The sequence below is a fragment of the Echiichthys vipera genome (genome assembly GCF_963691815.1).
Source record: "Echiichthys vipera genome assembly, chromosome: X".
NCBI classification, from domain to species: domain Eukaryota; kingdom Metazoa; phylum Chordata; class Actinopteri; order Perciformes; family Trachinidae; genus Echiichthys; species Echiichthys vipera.
This window is the reverse complement of record NC_139825.1, coordinates 47154183-47177792: the sequence shown is the minus strand read 5'-3', so window position 1 is coordinate 47177792 and position 23610 is coordinate 47154183. Positions and strand designations below refer to the sequence as shown.

At 44.6% G+C, this 23610-nt stretch overlaps 1 protein-coding gene across 1 annotated transcript in view; it reads left to right on the top strand.

Moving 5' to 3' along the window:
• The window catches only part of ptprt (protein tyrosine phosphatase receptor type T), a gene marked incomplete at its 3' end in the record, with an annotated part of 451455 nt that overhangs the window by 119686 nt on the left and 308159 nt on the right, over positions 1-23610 (top strand). The window contains exons 5-7 of the mRNA XM_083939813.1: positions 447-528; positions 2572-2687; positions 7992-8166. Of these exons, the coding sequence (XP_083795939.1) occupies positions 447-528; positions 2572-2687; positions 7992-8166 (373 nt within the window). The remainder of the gene's footprint in view (positions 1-446; positions 529-2571; positions 2688-7991; positions 8167-23610) is intronic.

Sequence of the window (23610 nt, the reverse complement as noted above, 5' to 3'; positions counted from 1 at the left end):
AAGAAACAAAAGAGCATTTAAAAGAATAAAAGAGGACAACAAGAGAGATGATAGATGAAGATAGAGGGAGAATAAAGCGAAGAGAGGAAGAGGATGAACGAGGGTGAGATGAAGAAAGATGACAGGAAGGAGGAGGAGGAGGAGGTGGCGGAGGAGGAGGAAGGGCATGTGTGGTTGGCATAGGGATGAAGACAGAAGGATGAAGTGAAGGGAGGAATAGTTGCTGACTTTCAGTGGAAAATTCCCCTGGGGTTTGCAGGGGCGTCAAGATGTCGCAGTTTGCCGGAGAAAGACGGTTTTTTCTTCTTTGGTTTCATTACTTTTAGAGAAAACGTCGACACAACCTGATTCTTTCTGTCTTTCTGTTTCCTTCCTTCCTTCCTTCCTTCCTTCCTTCCTTCCTTCCTTGCTTCCTTCCTTCCTTCCTTCCTTCCTTTTCCTCTCAGGTAATATTCGAAGCAGTATCAGTTCAAGGCCACCCAGGTTTCATCGCCATCGACGACATAAGAGTTCTGGCTCACCCCTGCCGTAAGTGACTGTGTTTGTGCGTTTTGTAATGTTTGACCCTGCACAACTGAGCATCATCTGTTTTATAGTGTCCCAACACACACGCGCACACACTCACTCACGCACGCACACACACACACACACACAGGCTGTGTGAAGGACAGATTGTGAGGCTTGCAGACAGACGGCAGAGAGCCAGGAAGAAGGTCTAAACTCAGGGTCTTCATCATTCAAATCTGACAGAAACACTTTGCTTCACAAAACTCCAGACTGCTTACTGCATCGCTCTGTGGCCTACTTAGTTCTCTCTGTCTCCGAAATCCTCATCCATCCTAGAGAGAAAGCTAGCGACTGTTTCTAGTGTTAGTGGAGACTTTTGATGCATGAATCACTCTAAAGTTAGTGTCCTCACTGAGCAGCGGGTGCTGCTGGGAGCCCCTTCCCCTTCCCAAAGCCCTCACAGGCGCCACTTTCTAACTACATTTAGAGACTCTTCACACCTTCTTAGCAACTTTATTCATAAAAAGCTACTAGCGACCAAATTAGCGACTTATACCATCACTGAAAAAGGAGAAATATATCTCATCTCATCTCATCTTCATCCGCTTATCCGGGGTCGGGTCACGGGGGCAGCAGCTTTAGCAGGGGACCCCAAACTTCCCTTTCCCGGGCCACATTAACCAGCTCTAACTGGGGGATCATGAGGCGTTCCCAGGCCAGTGTGGAGATATAATCTCTCCACCTAGTCTTCCCCGAGGCCTCCTCCCAGCTGGACGGGCCTGGAACACCTCCCTAGGGAGGCGCCTAGGGTTCATCCTTACCAGATGATCCTGAACCACCTCAACTGGCTCCTTTCAACGCAAAGGAGCAGCGGCTCTACTCCGAGTTACTCACGGATGGCTGAACTTCTCACCCTCTCTCTAAGGGAGACTCCAGACCCCCTCCTGAGGAAACACAATTCGGCCACTTGTACCCGCGACCAATTCATTCCCATGCAGCCACTCAGAGTACAGTTCAGTCTATGGGTCCATCTCTCCCCATAGATAGCAGCACCGTTGTTGTTGTTATGTGATGCAGCGGCCTTAACCCCACGGCATCACTTCTTCTTCATTTAGTTTTTTGGCCATTTCTGTCTTCCTCCTGCTACTTTGCTGTCTTTCCATCAGTTTTTCCTTTCTTCTTTGCTTTTTGTTTCCTCTCTAAATGTCTGACAGAGAACACCAAGATCAACTGTGCCAATCTCTAATCAGATTAGTCAAAGTGGGGTCCATAGTAAGTGGAAGAGAGTAGAGGTATTCACTGATATAATATATAAAACATCTGAAACAATGTAAACAAGAATGTATAAGGAAGGACATATTACCCCCCCCCCCCCCCACACACACACACACACACACACACACACACACAAAAAAAAAACCTCCGTATCTGAAGTTCTTGTCATTTGTAATCAACTGACTATTAGCGTCAGGGCGAATTATCATCGTTAAATGATCGATGCATACTCAGTTAGGTTTCTCTCTGTCTGCAGACGGTAAAAATGAAATTAACCAGTCACTGGCTGGTTTCAATGCCAGTCCAAAGTCATCCGGTTTGCAGTCTGTCTCATTGTCTGCCTGCTCATCTGTCTCATTGCCATCAAATGAAATACTCCACCTCGCTTCAGACAGAAATATTGAGCTGAATTAACAGTGTTGTTGGTTTTTCTGCAAATGTTGTTCCTTTTTTTTATCAGTGGCATCTGCCATTATAATTCAGTGTGGATCTACTGACTCTTCAATAGCAAGATGGCAACTTTCTGTGGCCTGCCAAGTGCTTAAATACATGATTATTGAATTTTTATTAGGTCTGAAACACAGAATGAATTGAATCTCAGACTGTTTCTCAAAATTACCCAAAAATACCTTAAAAAATACTGAAAAACGTAAAGAAAATCAGATCCTTTACTATCTTTATGGCGACTCTCGTAGCCATCGACTTATTGGTCCAACAAAAATAACTTTTCCTTTCTACAGAATAGTCTACCTTAATGTTTACAGTGTCGTTTAACTGTGTGTGTTGCAGGTAAAGCGCCGCACTTCCTGCGTCTGCAGAATGTGGAGGTGAACGTGGGTCAGAACGCTACGTTTCAGTGTACTGCCGGAGGGAAATGGTCCCAGCACGATAAACTCTGGCTACAGGTTAGTAACTTGTTATTAGTGTGTATTAATAATATCAGCGGGAAGTGTACACGCAGAGCTTTTACACAGGATGCTGTAAACGTCAGCTTACTGACTGACTTTGTGTTTCATGTGTGTTCTGTACTTTCAGTGTGTTTGTGAAGTAAATGTTGAAGGTTTACATTATGATCCCCGTTAGCTGCACATTAGCAAATGCTGCAACTAAGACACATGCATACAATTATAATAATGCATCAATCTAATAAATTAAAACGTACACAAACAAAACATGACAAAAAACTTCACTGTAAATCAGAACACACTGCACAGACAGAAGTTAATTACGCCATGCGAATGATATAAATGGCCCTTCAGTATTATTTTATACTGTAAGCTGCGTTTATTATAATTCACTTTACAAATTGTGATAAAACCAAACACTCAATATCACATAACTATCCTTCTTTAGACACTTTGGGTTCAGTCGTCCCCAGTCTGACGGGGGAAAATAATGTTAAAATTGAACTTTAGCAATGTCATGTCATGGTTCGGGGGATGTTTTCTGCAGCAGGAGTTGGGCCTCTTGTACAGCTACATGGCAGGGTGAATGCAAATGTTTAGGTGAACCTTCCTTTGCCAACATGCAACTCTATATATCATATACTATATATCACATCAATATCAATATCATACAATGTATTATATTACTACAATCTATTCCCTATCATTAGCAATATTACTCAATCATACTATATATCATATTAACACTGGCAAACGTCTCCAAATGTCCCCTTCCGCACGTTACCAGACTGATCTGCGAGTAAAATACAATGGAGCTTATGAGATCAGGATCGTCTCGTGAGGCTGGTAAATTATTCATCTGAAAGGTTTTAGTACGTGTACAGGTGAATCTAGTCAGAGTATATGAATTATTGTAGATTTACATACATTTCTTTTTACAAGATTAGTTTTTGGCAGTTTTCCAAGCCTGCATATAAAGGACAGAAAGGAAATGGGGTAAGAGAGAGAGGGGGAGACATGCAGCAAAGGGCCGCAGGTCGGAGTCCAACCCGCGGCCGCTGCCTTGAGGACCTTCAGCCTCTTTACATGGGGTGACGGCTCTAACCACCCAGCCACCGGCCGCCCTTACGTACATTTTTTCAATTCAATTCAATTCAGTTTTATTTATAGTGCAACATCATAACAAAAGTTATCTCAGGACACTTTACAGAGTAGGTAAAGACCACACTCTATGACTTATTTATGATTTACAGAGACCCAACAATTCCCCCGTAGAGTACGGTGGCAACGAAAACCTTCACTATAACAGACAGGAACGTCAGACAGACCCAGCTCTGTGGAGGACGGACATCTGTCTGCACCGGAGAGAGAGAGAAAGACGGACAGATGGACAGAGAGAGACAAAGACAGACACAAAGACAGAGACAGACACACTTCCAGTAACTATAATAATATCTATAGTAATGTGAATATGACTTATTAATACAGCAGAATAGTAGAAACAAGCACAGCTAAGGTGATAGATTATAATAGCAGCAGGAAGCGTCATGCAGGACCACGGCAGCAGGCACCACCACCATCAGCAGAGACCTGAGAGACGACAAAGCACTAACAATTGTGTGTATGTGTGTGTGTGTGTGTGTGTGTGTGTTTAAAAGTAATAATACACTGTAAGATGTCCAGAACAGCTCTGTGTGTATTATGGCTCTTATATCATGCTCACGTACTAGTGTGCTGTATGGTATGTTGCATGAGTTGTATGAACAAAAGTGCTGTTGTTATGATTAAATGAAGCTGAATACTCCGTTCTGATTGGTCAATTATGTCATTCTGGATAGCAGAAAAACCGCTATATGGACACAGGTCCTTTGGCAGTTAAAACTTTACATGAGGTATCCTAAATTCATGGTTTTGATGGGAACCTACTAACAAATCAGAAAAAACAATCTATTGCTCCATTCGATTGTGTTGAATTACATAAAAGGACAGTGTAGCAATGCTGCATTATAATTTATTCATGCCATTTTATTTATAAAACATGTAAAATAAAGATTAAAACAAGTAAGAACACTGTGGCAAACATCCCCAGCGTGTCCTGCTCTATTCCAGGATTGATTAAAAGTCCTTGTTCCACTCTGCACCGATGATCCCATCTCTGTGATGTGTGTGTGTGTGTGTGTGTGTGTGTGTGTGTTGTAGTTTACACGTGCACAGCTTTTCACTTCACATGAGCTTATACCACTGAGAAGGCTGCTGTGTACAGTAATGACATTTGCAATGGAGAGCGGTGACCCTCCTGACTGGAGGCCAGTTGGGGAAAGCATGTTTCTCCAAATTGGCAGATAATACTACAGTGGTGCAGAAGATTGGATGTGGGGATCATATGCAAAGCAGTACAGTTTTTAGTTTCATGTCTGACTTCCTCTGTTCAAATTGCTTCTGTTTCCTGCCCGGTCTTTGATATCAATATGAGGTTGTCTCCGTGGTATTTGATGCTTGCATCTTGAAATCACTAACAACTAAAATACTTCAGAAACTGTGAGAGCAGCAGGTGTTGGCTAATGATCAGTCTGAACCATTATGGCTTCAGCACCTTGCTGCAATTTTGCAAATGACAGCCCAATGACACCAAGAAAACTCAGACATTCAAGATTCAAGAAGCTTTATTTATCCCGAGGGAAATTATTTTGCAACAGTTTCAATACAAAGGTGGGAAAGGATCAGAGTAACAATAAACTAACATAATCAAATCAAAATAAAGCTAACGTCAGATAAATCAAGCAATGAACTAAGTGTGACAGAGTGCAACAGACATTGTGGTTAAACGTAGGTATATACAATATACAACAATACGCACTGTTCAGTTTAGCAGCATACTGAAATGAAATAAGTACAAACTAGATAAGTGAGAAGGAGCGATAAGTTATAAGTGTTAAAAATGTTAAAAATGTAGCAGCATTTCCTACAGAACTAAGAGCGTGCTCACACTGTCCTCCCGGACCGAGACCCGGACTTTAGGGTACTTGTCCCCCCTCCCTCTCCCCCCCGCGCCCCAGCCCCGTTTGTACTCACACTGCCAGGGCCTCAGCCAATGCTTCTTGCTGTCCATACGCCATCACGCCGTAACACGTCACACGCATTGATCGCGTGTGTGGCTTTGTTTACAAATCTTTCCGTAGACCTCTGAGTTTTTGTGCGTCTTGTCGACTGTTTTTGAATCTTTTCATCGACCAAATCTGCAGTAAACACTCCACCTCCGCATCACACCAACATGAACCTTTCACTGCCATTGTTGTTGTTAAATGTCCGCGCATGGTCCGTCCTTCTATTTACATGTCCGAACAGGCGGACATAACGCTACTGCCGTAGGGCTCGCGCTCGTGCTCGTACACGTGCGCACGCTCGTGCTCGTACATGTGCAAACGGCTCCGCTAAAGCCCACCTCTTTCAAGCGGGCCGTGGACGGTCCGCTGGCCGCAGTTGAGCGCGGAGCAGGTGCACTCACATGGCTTAAAGGTACTAGGCTTTAGCTGAAAAACCGGTTTTGGCCGCGGCCATAAGGACAGTGTGAGCACGCTATCAGTGACAGTAAACCACAGTGAAATGTAGCAGCATGTCCTAAAGCACAGTAAGTGTATCAGCAGATAGTTACAGTAAACCATTAATAAATAAATAAAGTGATGTAGTGGTGATATAAAGAGACAGTGTAAAGTGTAGCAGCAGTAAGTTACAGTACCACAAATAAGTGATGTAGTGGTGATATAAAGAGACAGTGTAGTATAGCACATAAGAGTGTCAATGAAGAGCCTCACGTGTAGACACCTTGGTGCTGCCCGAAAGTCGTTCTCCATTACTTGGAGCCAAGCCCAGACGGGGGCCCCGGGCTTCCTCCGGGCAGGGTCTCTTTTCCTCTTCCTCGTTCTTCCATAGAGTCTTTGTGAACCATTCTTAGTCCGGCCCCTCGCCTGAGACCACTCTGCCATCATTGGAGACCGTACCAGGAGCACTAGGCTCCAGACACCTCAGGTTTAGAGGGACACATAAATCTTTCCACCACGATAAGGTGATGGTTCCCGGAGAGGTTCAACTAATCAATTAATTTTAAAACAGTACTTAATGTTATCCTCTCTTTCTTTGAGTGATGTGTAATCAAGTAGCTAGCCAGCTCTCAACTTAAAAAGATTTTTCTGTAGCCTAACAACAGACAACCCTGGTAACCCGCAATGCCACCCTCCATTGGCGGGTACAATGTAAACCGAATGGGACAGAAAGTCGTTTTCTAACCAGTCAAAAGAAATGTTTAAATGTTAATTCCTCACAATCGCCTACTGGTCTTCGTTTTACTGTCAGAATGTCATATTTTGTTAGCTATCATACGAAATCTTTAGCATATATTTTCTTCATCAACTCGTAAAGGGCAACTGTGGTGCAGGAGATAGAGCGGTTGTGCTTCGGACTACATGTTAAATTGTCCTTGAGCAAGACACTAAGGGCGCACTCACACTGTCCTTCTGGCCGGGGCCAAAACCATTTTTTCAGCTAAAGCCTAGTACCTTTAAGCAGTGTGAGTGCACCCGTTTTGCGCATAACTGCGGCAAGCGGGCCACCCACGGCCCACTTGAAAGAGGTGGGCTTTAGAGGAGCCGTTTGCACATGTACTAGCATGAGCGTGCGCACGTGTACGAGCACGAGCACGAGCACGAGCCCTACGACAGTAGCGTAATGTCTGCCTGTTCGGACATGTAAATAGAAGGAGGGACCATGCGCGGACATTTAACAACAACAACAATGGCGGTGAAAGGTTAACGTTGGTGTGATGCGGAGGTGGAGTGTTTACTGCAGATTTGGTCGATGAAAATATTCAAAAACAGTCCACAAGACGCACAAGAACTCCGGGGTCTACGGAAAGATTTGTAAACAAAGCCACACACACGCGATCAATGCGTGTGACGTGTTACGGCGTGATGACGTATGGACAGCAAGAAGCATTGGCCGAGGCCCAGGTAGTGTGAGTACAAACGGGGCTGGGGCGCGGGGGGAGAGGGAGGGGGGACAAGTACCCTAAAGCCCGGGTCGCGGTGCGGAAGGACAGTGTGAGTGCGCCCTAAGTACCTAATTGCAGTCCTGGGTGCTTTTCAGCTGCCCACTACTCCTTTGAGTTAAAAGCAGAAGTCAAATTTCACTGATGAGTGACAGTGACCACTGATCAATAAAGTTTAGTTTAGAAAGGTTTAATGAGAATTCGTTGACAGGCTACAGGTCTTCTGCCAATAACTGACTGGTCTTATCTTTCTCGTTATGCAGCAGTGGAACGGTAAGGACACGGCATTGATGGTGACCAGGGTGGTGAACCACCGTCGTTTCTCCGCAACCGTCAGCGTTGGGGACACATCCCAGCGCAGCACCAGCCGCTACCGCTGCGTCATCCGATCCGACGGCGGGTCAGGAGTGTCAAACTATGCCGACCTCATCGTTAAAGGTATGTTCTGCTGTTCCTCTTCTTTCCCATAAACTACAAGTAGGAGGTGAAGTGCCAACCTCTTGGGTATTTGCGATGAATTTAAATCGGTGAAAGAACAGCGGCGCTTGACTAATCTGATCAGTGCGGATGCGGTAAAAGTGGGACAACTTCTTTAATGTAGAGCCTGGGCTGGGGTTGTGTGTATATGTTTCTTTGGCTGTTGCTCATTAGTGCTGTGTGAATGCTGAGGACAGAATACTGAACAGACTTCAGAGTAGTGACTAGAACTCACAATGAGACCCCTTTCACTCCATTTCTGTCAGTCTTTCAGTTCATTTTCTCCCTTCTTCTGTGTCTCATGTTCCCTTTATGACTCTCAAGGTTTGCGATAGATGTCAAACAATTTGTTTGTTGAATTAAAATGGATAAAAAAGAACATTTTTAGAGGCTCTGATTCCTTCCAGTGCAGCAGAAACACAGGAAAAGATGGGGTATCTACAAAGGAGTTTTATCTTCAGCGGGGGGAGAAGTGGGGGGACAAGGACCCTAAAGCCCGGGGCGCGCTGCGGAAGGACAGTGTGAGGGCGCCCTAAGCCACGTCCGGCTGTTAGTGACTGTGTGATTTCTCCGTTAAAAGTTGTTACACGAAAAAAGTATATTTGCCGAAAAAGGCCCTGGGATGACTTTCACTTTAAGTAAGCATTAGCACAAAGCCTGCTATGCTAAAGTGTTAGCACTGACTTCACTTAGCCGTGTTGGAGCCTATTTGTATACTTGAGAGCAGTTGTCCAAATGCTTTTTTAAAATAGCCAGCAGAAAGAAAAATACCTCTAAATAACTTGAACTCTCTTTTTTGTTGTCCTTGACCAAGACACAGAAGCGCCATGTGCTCAGTCACTGTAAAGCTGAGTTTACGCTTGGTTGCTTGACATTCTCCGGGGTTGTCCTTTTGACAACATTCTGTGTTGCACCCCGACCCAGATTTATACCTTGGGAACCGCGGTAGCAACAGAGGAATGGAGTTAAAGTAGGCCTTTAACCCTTTGTTGTGATGATTTGTCGTTTGAATTGGATGCCTGAGATACATTTTAATAGATTTATTTCTATTAAACATAAAGATATCACATATGGTGCAATGAGGATTGAACTGTTAATGGAATTTAAATTGCATTATAGAAATAAATTAAATTCCAAGGCACGTCAGCCCTAATTTTGGTTCTCAATGCATATTTGGTATGAATTATGCTGTTAACCTTATTTGGTATGAAGGATGTTTTAATCTTGCGGGAGACTGGTGAGTGTGTGTGTGTGTGTGTGTGTGTGTGTGTGTGTGTGTGTGTGTGTGTGTGTGTGTGTGATTATGAGTTTGCTGTTTTGATTAGATGATAGTCCAGGGACTGAAACTGTCATTACCATCTGTTAGCAGAACACACAGACTGCACTCCTGAGAACGTCCATATATGTGTGTGTGTGTGTGTGTGTGTGTGTGTGTGTGTGTGTGTGTGTGTGTGTGTGTGTGTGTGTGTGTGTGTGTGTGTGAGTGTGTGTGTGTGTGTGTTTGTGTGTGTTTGTGCGCTTGTGTTTCTTACCCTGCAGAATGTGTCATTTGGTGTTAATGTGTTTCTGTGTTTGTCTTCTGTGTCTGTGTGTGTGTGTTTCGCGTGTCTGTTTGTGTGTGTCTGTGTGTGTGTGTTTCGCGTGTGTGTTTGTGTGTGTGTGCGTGTGTGTGTGTTTGTGTGTGTGTGTGTGAGTGTGTGTGTTTGCGTGTGAAGCTCAGGTGCTCTCAGCCATGCATTGTGCCAGGGGAATAACCCATGCCAACACGGTGAACAAGAGAGACCTACAATATTGCACATGCACACCCATGAACACACCTCCCTTAAGCCTGTTGTGTGTGCAGGGTTTGTCGCTAAATTTGTGTGTATGTGTTATATTCCTTGACTTGCACAGTTGTGTATTCTTTTATACACAAGCTTTTTTTCATCCTATTCATTCATGTGTGGTGGGATCATCTGCCTGCATCTTAATTTGTCTCTGGGTGTGTGTATCTGCCTTTTCATTTGTGTTTTCATGCGTGTGGTATCATGGTTATTGTTCCTCCAAAATGAATCTGTGTGTGCGGCTGCTAAGTGAAATTGGGGTTAATTAGTCTGTTGTTCAGCCAGGTGTGTCCAAGGGAATCTGGAGAGAGACACTTCCCATGTTCTAGTGTCCTGTGTGTGTGTGTGTGTGTGTGTGTGTGTGTGTGTGTGTGTGTGTTCATTCCACGTGCTCATGCATGCATGTTAATCTGTGACACGATACTGTCGGCCAGCTGAACACGTGACGTCTTCCTTGCTGACTAACTGAAAAAGGCCAACTGTAATTAAATAGTCAGAATTGGGTTTAATTTTAAAGTTGAGCTTTTTAAATTCAGGGTGACATGTTCCCCTAAATGCCACTAACATCTTTCAAATTATTCTAATTTATAAATTCAAGTGTCTTATGTATGGTCTTGATTAGTTATAAACCAGAGGTTGAGAGAACTAAGGGTGCACTCACACTGTTCTTCCGCAACGGACCAAAACAGGTTTTACGGGTAAAGCCTAGTGCGTTTGACCAGTGTGAGTGCACCCGCTCCGTGCATAACTGTGGACAGCTGGCCGTCCACGGCCCGTCTGAGAGAGGTGGGCTTTTGTAGAGCGCGTTAGCACATGTACGAGCACGAGCGTGCGCACGTATACAAGCACGAGGCCTACAGCGTTTCTGACGTCATTTCTGTGCGCCTGTTGGGACATAGAAAAAAGAAGGAGGGACCATGCGCGGACATTTAACAACAACAACAATGGCGGTGAAAGGTTCACGTTGGTGTGATGCGGAGGTGGAGTGTTTACTGCAGATTTGGTCGATCAGCAGAGTATGTATGTTCATGAAGCATTATAATTCACTATAATTCCCCTCTTAATGCAACTGTAGACGTCATAATCACAAATATTAACAGAAATGTTAAATAAAAGTATATGAAAAAAGGGGGCATTCACAGATATAGATAACTAACAATTAAGTGCTGTGATGAAAATGGAAATAATGTAAAATATTAGCACAATACAATGCATGGATTGATATCTCCGTAAGTTGTTTTCATTGGTCTCTTTGCATACAGCAGAAAAGACAATTTCCCCTTTCATCTGTGCCGACTCCTTCGTCTGAAATATCAGAGCGACCGGATGTAGAAGGCAATGGAAGTCAAAAGGCACAAAGGCAGACATATTAAATACAGTTCTCAACTTCACACCTCTACTCTCATCTTTCCATCATCCAGTGTCGCCCTCCTTGTCATCTCCTCACATCCTCATTCTCCTCGCTTTCACACCTCTGCCTCGCTTCACACCTCCCTCAAAGTTAATACTCTCTATGTTAAAGAAAACATGCAGCAACAGTGTTTTGCTGTTAACTCAACCCCCCCTACCTCCCTCGCCTTAAAAAAGCACACATATTTGCAGCGGCAGCCAATTCAACCGTTCTCAGGTGACTGAATAGGTGTTGTTAGTTGCTTTTAACTACTGTACCATAGACATATTAGGAGGTTTGACCCTCCTGCCTCCTAGTCACTGGTGTAATGGAGGGTATACTAAGGTATACAGGGTACCGCAGCTTACAGTAAACCCTCTTCCTCTTCTCTAACCTACCCATCATCCACTACCACTATACTACTATCCCTGGTGGTCTCAAGAGCCTATTATCATCTATTCTTAAGGTAAAGTGGATCCTCATCAGCATCACTCTCACCTGCTTCAACATAGCTCTCCGTCGAGGCCCGTTCTCTCAACTTGATCCAATTGTAGTCGCGTCTGGGAGCCGCCATCTTGTCAGACTTTACTCCGCTTCAGTTCCTCTTACCAAACACGGCATGTATGTGACGTTGGGGGGAGGGAGATACGTCGCGTATGCTAACGTATACTGAATTAACAACATTAGCACTACGCCTGGGAGCTAGGCTAACAGCACAAGCTACCTGTTAAGATTTTTTCCCGGGACTGGGAGGGGACAGGATTCATTTTTTTGTTATTTCCTGTGTCTATAGGGGATATTACAATGGCTCTGTGACTCAAGTACAGGCACTCCTGTGTCAGTCTACTGGAAAACACACCGGCTCTGGGAGTCAAGTGCAGGCAGCCAGCATTTAGGATCTATGATTTAAACTGATATTCAGCACAGCACCATGCTCATAGACTGTAAAACACCGACCCTTACAGCCCAAATCCTCCCGCTGCTCCAGATTAGCATATAGTGTATGTAGCAGGCTGTACTGCAAGTCATGGCACAAGTGCGGCTAATGAATTAGCATAACAAAGCTAACGTTAACACAGTGTGTCCCTTAACCATCTGTTTGTATAGTTGATTGCAGAGCAAACCATCTTGTCACTTATGGAAACACCACCACACGAAGGACCGCAATCCAGGTCGAGATGACAGAGTTAGCATGCTAATGATGCTAATCCTGACAACTAGCCTCCGAGGCGAAGTGAGGGCCAGCAGCTAGCTGTCACCCAAGAGGCCATGCCCCTAATTATTCATAAAGTTTAACCTTGGATAAAATAAAAACTAGCCTGGTACAAAAAAAATTCCCCCTCCCCAGTGTTAGCATGGAGATTTGACTTAAACATACAGACTACAGTCATATTGACCAATAATGTCATAGCCCCCGGCATGACATCGCTAGCTAGTGAAAACATCCAGGGCTGTAGCCCAGAAGTTAGTCCTCTCAGATGGGGTTCAGGGGTTTCTCCCCCTGATAAAGTTTTGAAATGCGCAGATAAACATGCAATTGTGATGTAGTTTGAGAAGGAAAGGCAGTATGTGCGCTATTTTGCTCGTTGTCTGTCAATGAAACGCTGCACAGAAGGTTCAGACACAATTCAGAGACAGTTCAGAACGTCTATATGCAATAGATATGCAGATTATATGCAATGTACATTGTTGAAAACATGTTGCTTCTGGTAATATGACGTAAGCAGGTGTGAAGCTTACTTTCACCCCTGTCCAGGCCTTAAATAGGTTTAATTATGCTGTGAAAATGGCATGTTTAACATGGGGGTCAATGAGAAATCGCTTTATTATGCAACCTACTCCTACTGGACACTCGGAGAACTGCAGTTTTTGGCACTTCCATATTGGATCAACCAGGGAATCGCTGTGGTGGGGGCTTTGTCTACACACACAGGACTCTAACCACGTTGTTTTGTTGCCTAACCCTGACCAAGTGACATTTAAATGTCTTTGAATTCATGGGGGGACTCCCAGACCTGAAGCTAAGGGGTCCTAACAGCGATTGTAGCCATGTGAATAGATGATAATAGCCTTCTTTACCTGCTGGTAGGTGTAGCAGGCACCTATTACACCAAATCTGTAAGCCTGATGACAACCAATTATGGCCATTTAATGGAGTGATAACATCTTAAGCTGGATGAAAGAGGGAATATAAGAAAATATAAAAAAGAGCAATGTGAGAAGTTATTCTTAAAAACTGCTGAGAAAAGAGTTTCTAAGTCTGAAAATTATCCACTGTCATTCGTAATAACACACACACACACACACACACACACAAACACACACACACACACTCACACAGATGTATTTTCTCTGCTCCTGTGCATTTCTCATTTGTATGGTTCTTGTCGAACAGATGCAGCAAAAGCCCCAGGGCAACAAGGTCTCAACCATTCCCCCGGCTGTGCTTGTGTCAGTGTGTGTGTGTGTGTGTGTGTGTGTGTGTGTGTGTGTGTGTGTGTGTGTCATAGTGACTGTGAGCAAGCTTGCATGCTAACATGGGTGAAGGCTGTATTTGGGCTGTGCATTTAAATGAATGTGTGTGTTGTGCTTTGTTGTGTATGGGTCTCAACCTGTGTGTGTTCTGTCTGTCAAAGATAAGACTCAGTGGTGCGGAGCAGAGATCCAGGAGAGCCACTGTCAGCCAGTGCCCCGTGGACACCATGCAGGGTGTGTGTGTGTGTGTGTGTGTGTGTGTGTGAGAGAGTTTCCCAGGAATACTGCCACATCTTTCTAAGTCTCCCTGGGTGGTCATAAAGCTAAGTGTGGTCCAAGAATTAAACCCAGAAGTGCAACCGCAGTGTGTAAAATGTCTGTAACAGTGTGTTTCCGCATCTGTGTGTGTGTGTGTGTGTGTGTGTGTGTGTGTGTGTGTGTGTGTGTGTGTGTGTGTTTGTCCATAGAGCTTTCTGTTGCTCAAAACTCATTCCTGGCGTATCCTGTGTATCTGTTCACTGATAAGTAAATCAAAAGAGGAGTGGACAGTTCAGCCCTATGTGTCAGATCCCTGGAAGCCCACTGACGCTCTGAACTCCTACTGGGTGTGAACGCAACACACCCTCCAATTTTATAAAAATAACTGCCTGAAAAGTATGTTTCTAACTTCCACGTTAGGAGCTTTATTCCATAAATGAGATACACTTGTATAAAAGTCACAGGTGACTTCACTGAGCAGTTTCCATTCATTCATCTTCAGCCACTTATTCCGGGGTCGGGGTCGCAAGGGGGGCTGGAGCTTATCCCAGCTGACATCGTGGGGGCGGGGTACACCCTGGACAGGACGCCAGTCTATTGCAGGGTGCATAGAGACGGACAACCATTCACACCTACGGATAAACTCCACACAGAAAGGCCCAGGCCGGGATGCAAACCTGTAGCCCCTTGTCTGCTAGGTCACTTTTTTGGGCTGCCCGCAAACACGATGATGATGTTTACATCAAATGGACCCATAGACAGATGATGAGACAATGGGCCCCTCCGCACAGACGTTCACTCTGTCTACGTAGTTAACGCATGGAATAAATGTTAAGTTGCTATATATCAAATCTGAATCAAAGATGGGTGCAGTTATTAGCAAGAATCAAATCAAAGAGTCTAGTTTTAGTCATTTTGTTTCTCGATTTTTTTATTTTATGACCACTTTAGTTGTTATCATCTCATCTCATCTCATCTCATCTTCAGCCTCTTATCCGGGGTCGGGTCGCGGGGGCAGCAGCTTTAGCAGGGGACCCCAAACTTCCCTTTCCCGGGCCACATTAACCAGCTCTAACTGGGGGATCCTGGGGTGTTCCCAGGCCAGTGTGGAGATCTAATCTCTCCACCTGGTCCTGGGTCTTCCCTGAGGCCTCCTCCCAGCTGTATTAGTATTAGATAACAACTAATACTTGAGTTGTTATCTATGTTTTGTAATTGTTTTACATCTCTCTGATTGTTTTAAATCTATTTAAAGACATTTAGCATCATTTTCTAGTGATTTTGCATCTATTTTGAGACACTCTGTGTGTCTTTGTCATCAATTTCTTGTCTCTTTGGTCCTATTGTGTCTATTTTCATTCATTCAGCATCTCTGTGGGGTTGTTTTTGGTCATTTTGTGTTTTTTTTCTAGTAATATTTTAGGACTCAGAGCCCCCAACGTTATGGGCCCCTGAGCCTGTGCCCAGTAGGCCTGCTCAGTAATCCATCCATGCATGCATCACAGCATTATTAATCTGGTTTAAAATAGCATCAACAACAGAGAAAATATATAAATATTACTAAAATGTTATCAAATATATATTAATAAGGCATGTCTCTGATAAAACCCCATTAAATGTCTGGTTCCCTCTTCATTTTAGGTCGTTACGGACCATTCTTTATGAATATACTCTATTCTTCTTTCTGGGAAACAGAATCAAACTAAACAGACAAATGAAAGAGACAAAGACATATTACCACCGACAAGTTTCGCCCGTGCAGTTTGAGCTGAAAATGCTTAAAAATAAAAATGCAGCTTATGTCAGTCACTACAACATGTACTGTAGTGATGGTGTTTAAGTGAAACACTGTGCTGTAGTTGCACCATTACAGAAAAATATACATGACACATGAATCTGAAATATGCACAAGATGAGGAAAAATGGATGCATTAATCAACCAAGTTTGTTTTTCTGCCTAAATCAGCAAGTGCGTACTGCGTATGTGTCTGACAGTGTGTGTGTGTGTGTGTGTGCAGGCCCGCCGTCAAGGGGGACACACCCGTACAGTTGTCTCCGGGCTCTGGAGGAGGAAGGGTCTCCTTTAGCGACCAATTCTAGCAATGTCCGTTGTACCCAACGGAGCCTGTCTGCAGATGCAGATAGCGCTGCTGTTAAGGCAAGCTGTGTAGGAGGAATAGAGGAAGTGTCAGAGCAGGTGGATAGAGAGAGATAGAGAGTCGAGAGTCAGTCTGCAGATGAGAGCGGAGCAGGAGAGACGAGCTGTGCCAGAGAGATGGGGAGGGAAACAATGCGTCCGCCTCTGAGTCAGACCCAGAGTGACCAGATGTGGGGGGAACGGGGGAACTCGCCTCAACCACTGCCGATGTGTAGCACCCACCTAGTCTATGGGGAAGTTTATCCCATGATGCTGTTGAGCTTCAAGCTAAAACTTGACTGATTCAATTAAGTGGCACTGACACTGTTTTACAAAACATCCCTATGACACCGTCTTGGTTATGCGCATTAGTGCGCGCCTCAGCACCTCCTGTTGGGTGTGCGTGGGGGGCACTACAAAGAAAATCTTGTCCCGGGCACAATGAAGACACATGGTGGTCCTGTGTGTGTGTGTGTGTGAGTGTGTTTATGTGTGTCTGACAGTGAGTCTGAGTGTGTGTGTGTCAAGGTAAGGGAGGAAAGCATACACCCTAACAGTGTACACTCCACCTGCCTCTTTAACCATGTCCTTAGGAATTGCCTTAGGGTGTGTGTGTGTGTGTGTGTGTGTATGTTTGTGTGTGTGTGTGTGTGTATGTGTGTTTGTGTGTGTGTGCTGTGTATGCCGGCCAGTTTGTCATGTCGTTGGTATTCCATGTCCATTGCTCTTTCATGTGCATCGGCCTGTGTGTGTTTGTGTGTGTGTCAGAGACAGTGGACACTTCAAACAGAATTTGTGAAGCGAAATATAAGTAATGCATGAACAGGTATAGTCAGGACGACGAGGAGGAGCAGGACCCGAGGTGTGAAAAGGAAATAAAAAAAGGTAGGGATGAAGTAGAAAGAGTGATGGTGAGAACTGCGGGTAGCAAGAGAGGAGAGTATGTGATGTGTGCAGGTGAAAAGTTGAAACCAAAGACTGGGGAGCAGGAGATGATAGTAAGGAAGTCAAGAGTCGTGAACTGAAGTTGTATAACACGAGAGGTGAATCAAGGAGATGAAAGAGAGAAGAGAAATACCAGGAAAGATGATTCGGTTAGAAATGTAGAGCTGTCTTTGCAACGACACCATCAGGGAAACGAGAAGTGAGAGATGAACCAATGAAAAAGTGAAGCCAAAGCTGACAGATTCAATCGCATCAGATGATTCTGTCACATCTCATTGAACTCCAACCCGCTCACTCGCTGTATGTTCATTTGGATAAGAGCAGCTAAACGGCAAAAAGAAGTACAGATGTGTCCACTGCTGTTTCGCTCCTGTGAAGCAGACACATTTGAGACTAATTCTCATTTCAATTCTCAATATTTTTTTGACACTAAGAAGATCAGCGTCTCTTTTAGGATCTTTCTCGCCGTCTTTCCTCGATTTCTCTCAAATTCCTCGTGTTTGTGTTTCAGAGTTTAGACTCTATCTGGGATTTTAATCCTCAGCGGGTTTACACGGAGCGAGCAGGTAGAAGTTTAATGTCTCGTTCATTAGCAATACGACAGGCGAGATGCGGTTTTGTGACAGTCTCAAGCATTTTGGGGAAATAAACCTAGAATCAAAGGATTTATTCATACTTAGCAGTTTGGAAAGATGAGACATTGATATTGTCCGTGTTGACAGAATTAATACGCATTAAAATTAAAGCATCAATCATTTATTCATCTTCAACCGCTTATCCCTGTCGGGGTCGCGGGGGGTGCTGGAGCCGATCCCAGCTGACATTGGGCGTGAGGCGAGGTCCATCCTGGACAGGACGCCAGTCTATCACAGGACACATAGAGAAGAACAGAGACAAACAACCATTCACACCTACGGGTGATTTAGAGTCATCAATGAACTGAACACCTGCACGTCTTTGGACTGTGGGAGGAAACCGGAGAACCCGGAGAAAACCCACGCAGACACGGGGACAACATGCAAATGCCACACAGAAGGGCCCGAACCGGGATGAGAACCTGTAACCTTCTTGCTGTGAGGCGACAGTGCTAACCACTACACCACCGTGTAGCAGCTGAATGTAAATTAGTGTTCAGATAGCATACGGACATCAAAATGAGACGACATATGTCACACATTAGGTGCTTTGCTGTATTTTAGGAGCATTTCACATTTACCAGGCATTCACACTAAAAGCGATGGAGGCGATGAAAGCGTCAAACTTCCATTCAAAACCAATGTAATGACGCACCGCGCGATTCAGGTGTTAAGAGCGACGCCACAAAGCAATGATCGCGTCCATTGCCTCATTGCGTGTTGCTTGAAGTTGAAACATTGTAACTTTTCAAGTTGCATCATGTGACGCTGTGCTCGGCAGCCAATCAGCGTTGAGATTGCATCATCAAAGTTTTTCCGTGACATATCCAGAGGCTCACCAAAGCCGCCATTGTTGCAGTACTTGGGGGAAACCAGTCTGTTACTGTGAATATGATATAAGGGCTTTAACTATGAACTGTGGATGGCAGCGACGTGCCTTTATGTATCTAGTCTGCCAGAAATCCATAATTATAATAATAATAAGAAGAAAGCCGTCAGTGAAGAGTGAAGTGTATCCTGGTCTGATCTATCGGAGACCGGGCAGCACCCTGTAAGGCTTTGGAGGTCAATCACTAACGACCTGATCTCACTACAACACTCGATTTAATCGCCTCCATTGCTCCGGGTGTGAATGCACGGTTAGAAAGAACTGCACACGAGTAAAAGCCATACATAGATTTATTAATAGTGTAACAGAGGAAAAGAGAAGATAAATTGTGTTTATTTGCTTTCATTATGATTCAGGTGAAGGCTTTTGAATACACAGCACATGAAGATATAACACAAACTTGGTGGTTGGAGTTTTATTCATGCCGTAAATAAACCACATCTGATTTCAGTTTGAATAAAACCGCAGAATGCTTCTGTGGTTTCGGTCTGCAGCGCCCAAAGCTTTTCAAACTGGAAGAAAAAAAGTAATGACACCAGCATTCATTGAAGTTGAACCAACAAAGCCACTTGAGCTTAGACCTATTTACATTTTGATGTTGATAGATATAACTGTGTGTGTGTGTGTGTCTGTGTGTGTGTGTGTGTGTGTGTGTGTGTGTACACACTAATGCTTAATTCATAACACCAAGCACTAGACCTGAGGGAGTGTGGTAACGTTACTCACAGGTGTATGCACACACAGACACACTCAATTCCCAGGACTTGCACACATGTTTTTTTTATATAAAAGTCTTGAAGTATCAGTTCGGAGATGGTAAACAACGGAGAGATAGTACAGAAGAATCATAGAAAGGCAATAGGACACAAAAAGGAAGAAAGTCCATCCATCCATCCATTTTCATCTGCATGTCTGGGGCCAGGTCACTGGGGCAGCAGGCGAAAGCATTGTATCCAGACGTCCCTCTCCACAGCAATATTTTCCAGCTCTTCCTGTGTAACCCTGAGGCGTTCTCAGGCCAGACGAGACATATAATCCCTTGCAGCGTGTTCTGGGTCTACCCCGAGGCCTTTTGTCAGTTGGCGTGCCCAAAAAACCTCTAACCAAAGGCACCGAAGACGCATCCTGTCCAGATGCCTGAACCACCTCAACTAGCCCCTTTCGAGGTGCTACTCTCTACTCTGAGCTCCCTCCGGGTATCCAAGTTTCTCACCCTCTCTCTAAGTTTGAGCCCAGCCACCCTACCCAAGAAACTCATTTCGGTCGCTTTTATCCGCAATCTTGGTCTTTCGGTCACTACACAAAGCTCATCACCATGGGTGAAGGTCAGAGCGTAGATGAACCGGTAAATCAAGAGCTTTGCTCCCTGGCCCATCTCCCTCTGCGCCACAATAATCAGGTACAACGCCTGCATCACCTCTGACACTGCACCACACCTCCTGTCCATCTCATGCTCCATTTTATCCTCACTCATGAGCAAGACCCCGATATATTTGAACTCCTTTGCTTGGGGCAGTGAGGAGCCGTTCACACAAACGCGAGTAATTTTAAAACCATGTGTTTCTCTACACGTTATCCTCAAAGCAATTTCAGTCAAAAACAACTGGACTGGTTGTTTGTCTAGGATGACGTTTCACCTCTCATCCAAGAGGCTTCATCAGTTCATGTACACATCTGACCAGGACCAGGACCAGGGCCAGGCTGGGACTGGACCAGGACCAGGCTGGGACTGGACCAGGACCAGGACCAGGACCAGGCTGGGACTGGTCCAACTAACTGGTGTGAGATCCAGGTATTTAACCTCTCACAAGGCCGATGATGTCACTGAAACCCTTTGTGCTCCGAGTGCCCACGCCCCTCGTGAGAGTGCCCGTCGTTGGTGGGCAGTTGGTTTCGACTTCGTTAGTGCTCTATTGAGTCTGAACGAAAGTCGTTGGGGTCACCCGGGGCCATGTGTGAACAGTTGTTCTTTGAGGTTAGATTGTTGAATCTCCTGGGAAGGGATGAAAGGGCAGCATTGTAAATTGGAGATAAGTGGTGTCTCAGACCTCCTCCTCTGTTTAGCGATGGTTTCTCCACCTTACCTGGATCTCACACCAGTTAGTTGGACCAGTCCCTGCCTGGTCAGATGCGTACATGAACTGATGAAGCCTCTTGGATGAGAGGTGAAACGTCTTCCTAGACAAACAACCAGTCCAGTTGTTTTTGACTGAAATTGCTTTGAGGATAACGATGACCTGGATGAATGAGAACATTCACAGGCTTTCTCTACACGGTTTGGCCTTTCATCCACACGTAAACACCGTTGTGGGCTCCTGAAGTATTTTGTAATTGAAGTCCAGGGTGAACTCTTTGGAAAAATCATATTCCAGCAGTCATGAGTCGACACGAAAAACGATGAAAACCTCAATTTCTGTCCATGTTGTTTGACGTCACACTGTGCGATGGTAAACAGTAAGTTGTATCCGCGGAGACTGTAGACGTGACCAGCTGACAGAGGCAGATTTTGCAGAGATATTTGTTATCACACCGGTGGCGTGGACAGGAGTTTTGTTTTAACCGGGGGCCGTAAAAGTTCAGTTTTAAAAATAACCGTGTTCGTGTGGACTAGGCCTAAGTCACTCCCAACCTAGAAGGAGCAATCTACTCTTTCCCAGCAGACATCCTCAGTCTCAGACTTAGAGGTGCTGACTATCATACTTCATACTCTGCTGCAATCCGCCCCAGTCTGTGCTGGAGGTCACAGTCTGAAGCCAACAGAGCCACATCATCTCCCAGCTGTTCCTTGAGACGTCCTTGTCAAGAGAGAAAGAGTAATAAGTCTTATTTTGAGATTGTGCCAGGGAGTTTTAGAGAGATATGTGCTTGAGCGTCAGCTGTCATTTGTGCCACACCAAAATTGTTTTTTTTTTCCATTGCACCTTGAAAAAGTTGGAACATTTTACCTGTTTCCAAAGCAAGTTAGCAGGTCTCTTGTATACTGAGTTGACAGTTGAGTCAAATCTTTTCCCCTCGGGTAGAGAGAGTTTTGCACACAGGGCTCCCAGGTCGTAGTTATGATAGATGGAGGATATGCATGCAGAAATCTTCTCCACCAATAGTTTTATATGCCAATTGATCTATACCGAACAATAGTTTGATACATACATATACTGTATTTTTCAGATTAAAAGTCGCTCCGGAGCATGAGTCTCACCGGCCGAAAATGCAGAATAAAGAAGGAAAAAACAAATATAAGTCGCACTAGAGTAAAAGTCTAACACCAAGAAACGGCATTTCATCTTGAAAGGCAATTTAAACTAAAACTAGAACAGAGAACAACAGGCTGAATAAGTGTTTAGGTTATATGACGCATAAACAACGACCTGAGAACGTGCCTGGTGTGTTAACGTAACATGTTACGGTAGGAGTCATTCACAGAACTATAACATATAGAACATGCTCTACGTTTACCAAACACTCTGTCACTGCTAATCACTAAATCCAATGAACTCTTCTTCCTCGGTGTCACTTCTGAACAACTCCGCCAACTCAACGGTACGGAAGTAGCAGTAGACCTGAACCAGCCCACTTTACACGTCTCAGACCTGAACCAGCACACTTTACACGTCTCAGACCTGAACCAGCACACTTTACACGTCTCAGACCTGAACCAGCCCACTTTACACGTCTCAGACCTGAAGCAGCACACTTTACACGTCTCAGACCTGAACCAGCCCACATTACACGTCTCAGACCTGAACCAGCCCACTTTACACGTCTCAGACCTGAACCAGCACACTTTACACGTCTCAGACCTGAACCAGCACACTTTACACGTCTCAGACCTGAACCAGCACACTTTACACGTCTCAGACCTGAACCAGCCCACATTACACGTCTCAGACCTGAACCAGCCCACTTTACACGTCTCAGACCTGAACCAGCACACTTTACACGTCTCAGACCTGAACCAGCACACTTTACACGTCTCAGACCTGAACCAGCACACTTTACACGTCTCAGACCTGAACCAGCACACTTTACACGTCTCAGACCTGAACCAGCCCACTTTACACGTCTCAGACCTGAACCAGCACACTTTACACTCCACCAACTCAACGGTACGGAAGTAGCAGCTAGCCTCTTTTTTTTCACAATGCACTTCTGCCATGACCCGCCCCCGCCCAATTTTGATTGGTTGACGTGTGTGTGTGACGATTGCTGATGGTGATTGCTGAGATAAATAACAGCCTGGGCATGTGTTAATAATTTAACACATAAGCCGCTCCAGAGTAGAAGTCGCACCCGCGGCCAAACTATGAAAAAAACTGCGACTTATGATCCGAAAAATACGGTAATAACTTTATGCTGCCTGTTATACAAATGCAATTAATAGATGAACAAAAATGGTTAAATTGTCTAAAACAAATGTGAATCTCGTTCAGAGTTGTCAAAATGTGATTTTCCAACATCATTATGAACTGTTGGTCTTTCTAATTGTATTATTTCTGGTTTAAAGCTGCGTGACCAGAGCTATGAGGACTCAGCTCCATAATCTTACAGCTCTGCAGTCAGGAGTCCTCTCTTTGATGCTTTTAGATGATATGGGCATGATTTAGTATCTTTGCAGTGTTTTCCCCTAAAATAACATTGTTAAAATAACCTATGGCCAAACTAACTTTTAAAGATATAAGACCCAAGTTGGTAGAGCGATTGTCGCTTTCATTGCAACTGATTTTTTCATCTTTTTCGCCACCTGGGCGATATATCTTTTCTCTCTTCTCTGATGGGCCGAGTCCTCTCTCTCTCTCTCTCTCTCTCTCTCTCTCTCTCCCTCTCTCTCTCTCTCTCTCTCTCTCTGTATCTTTGAA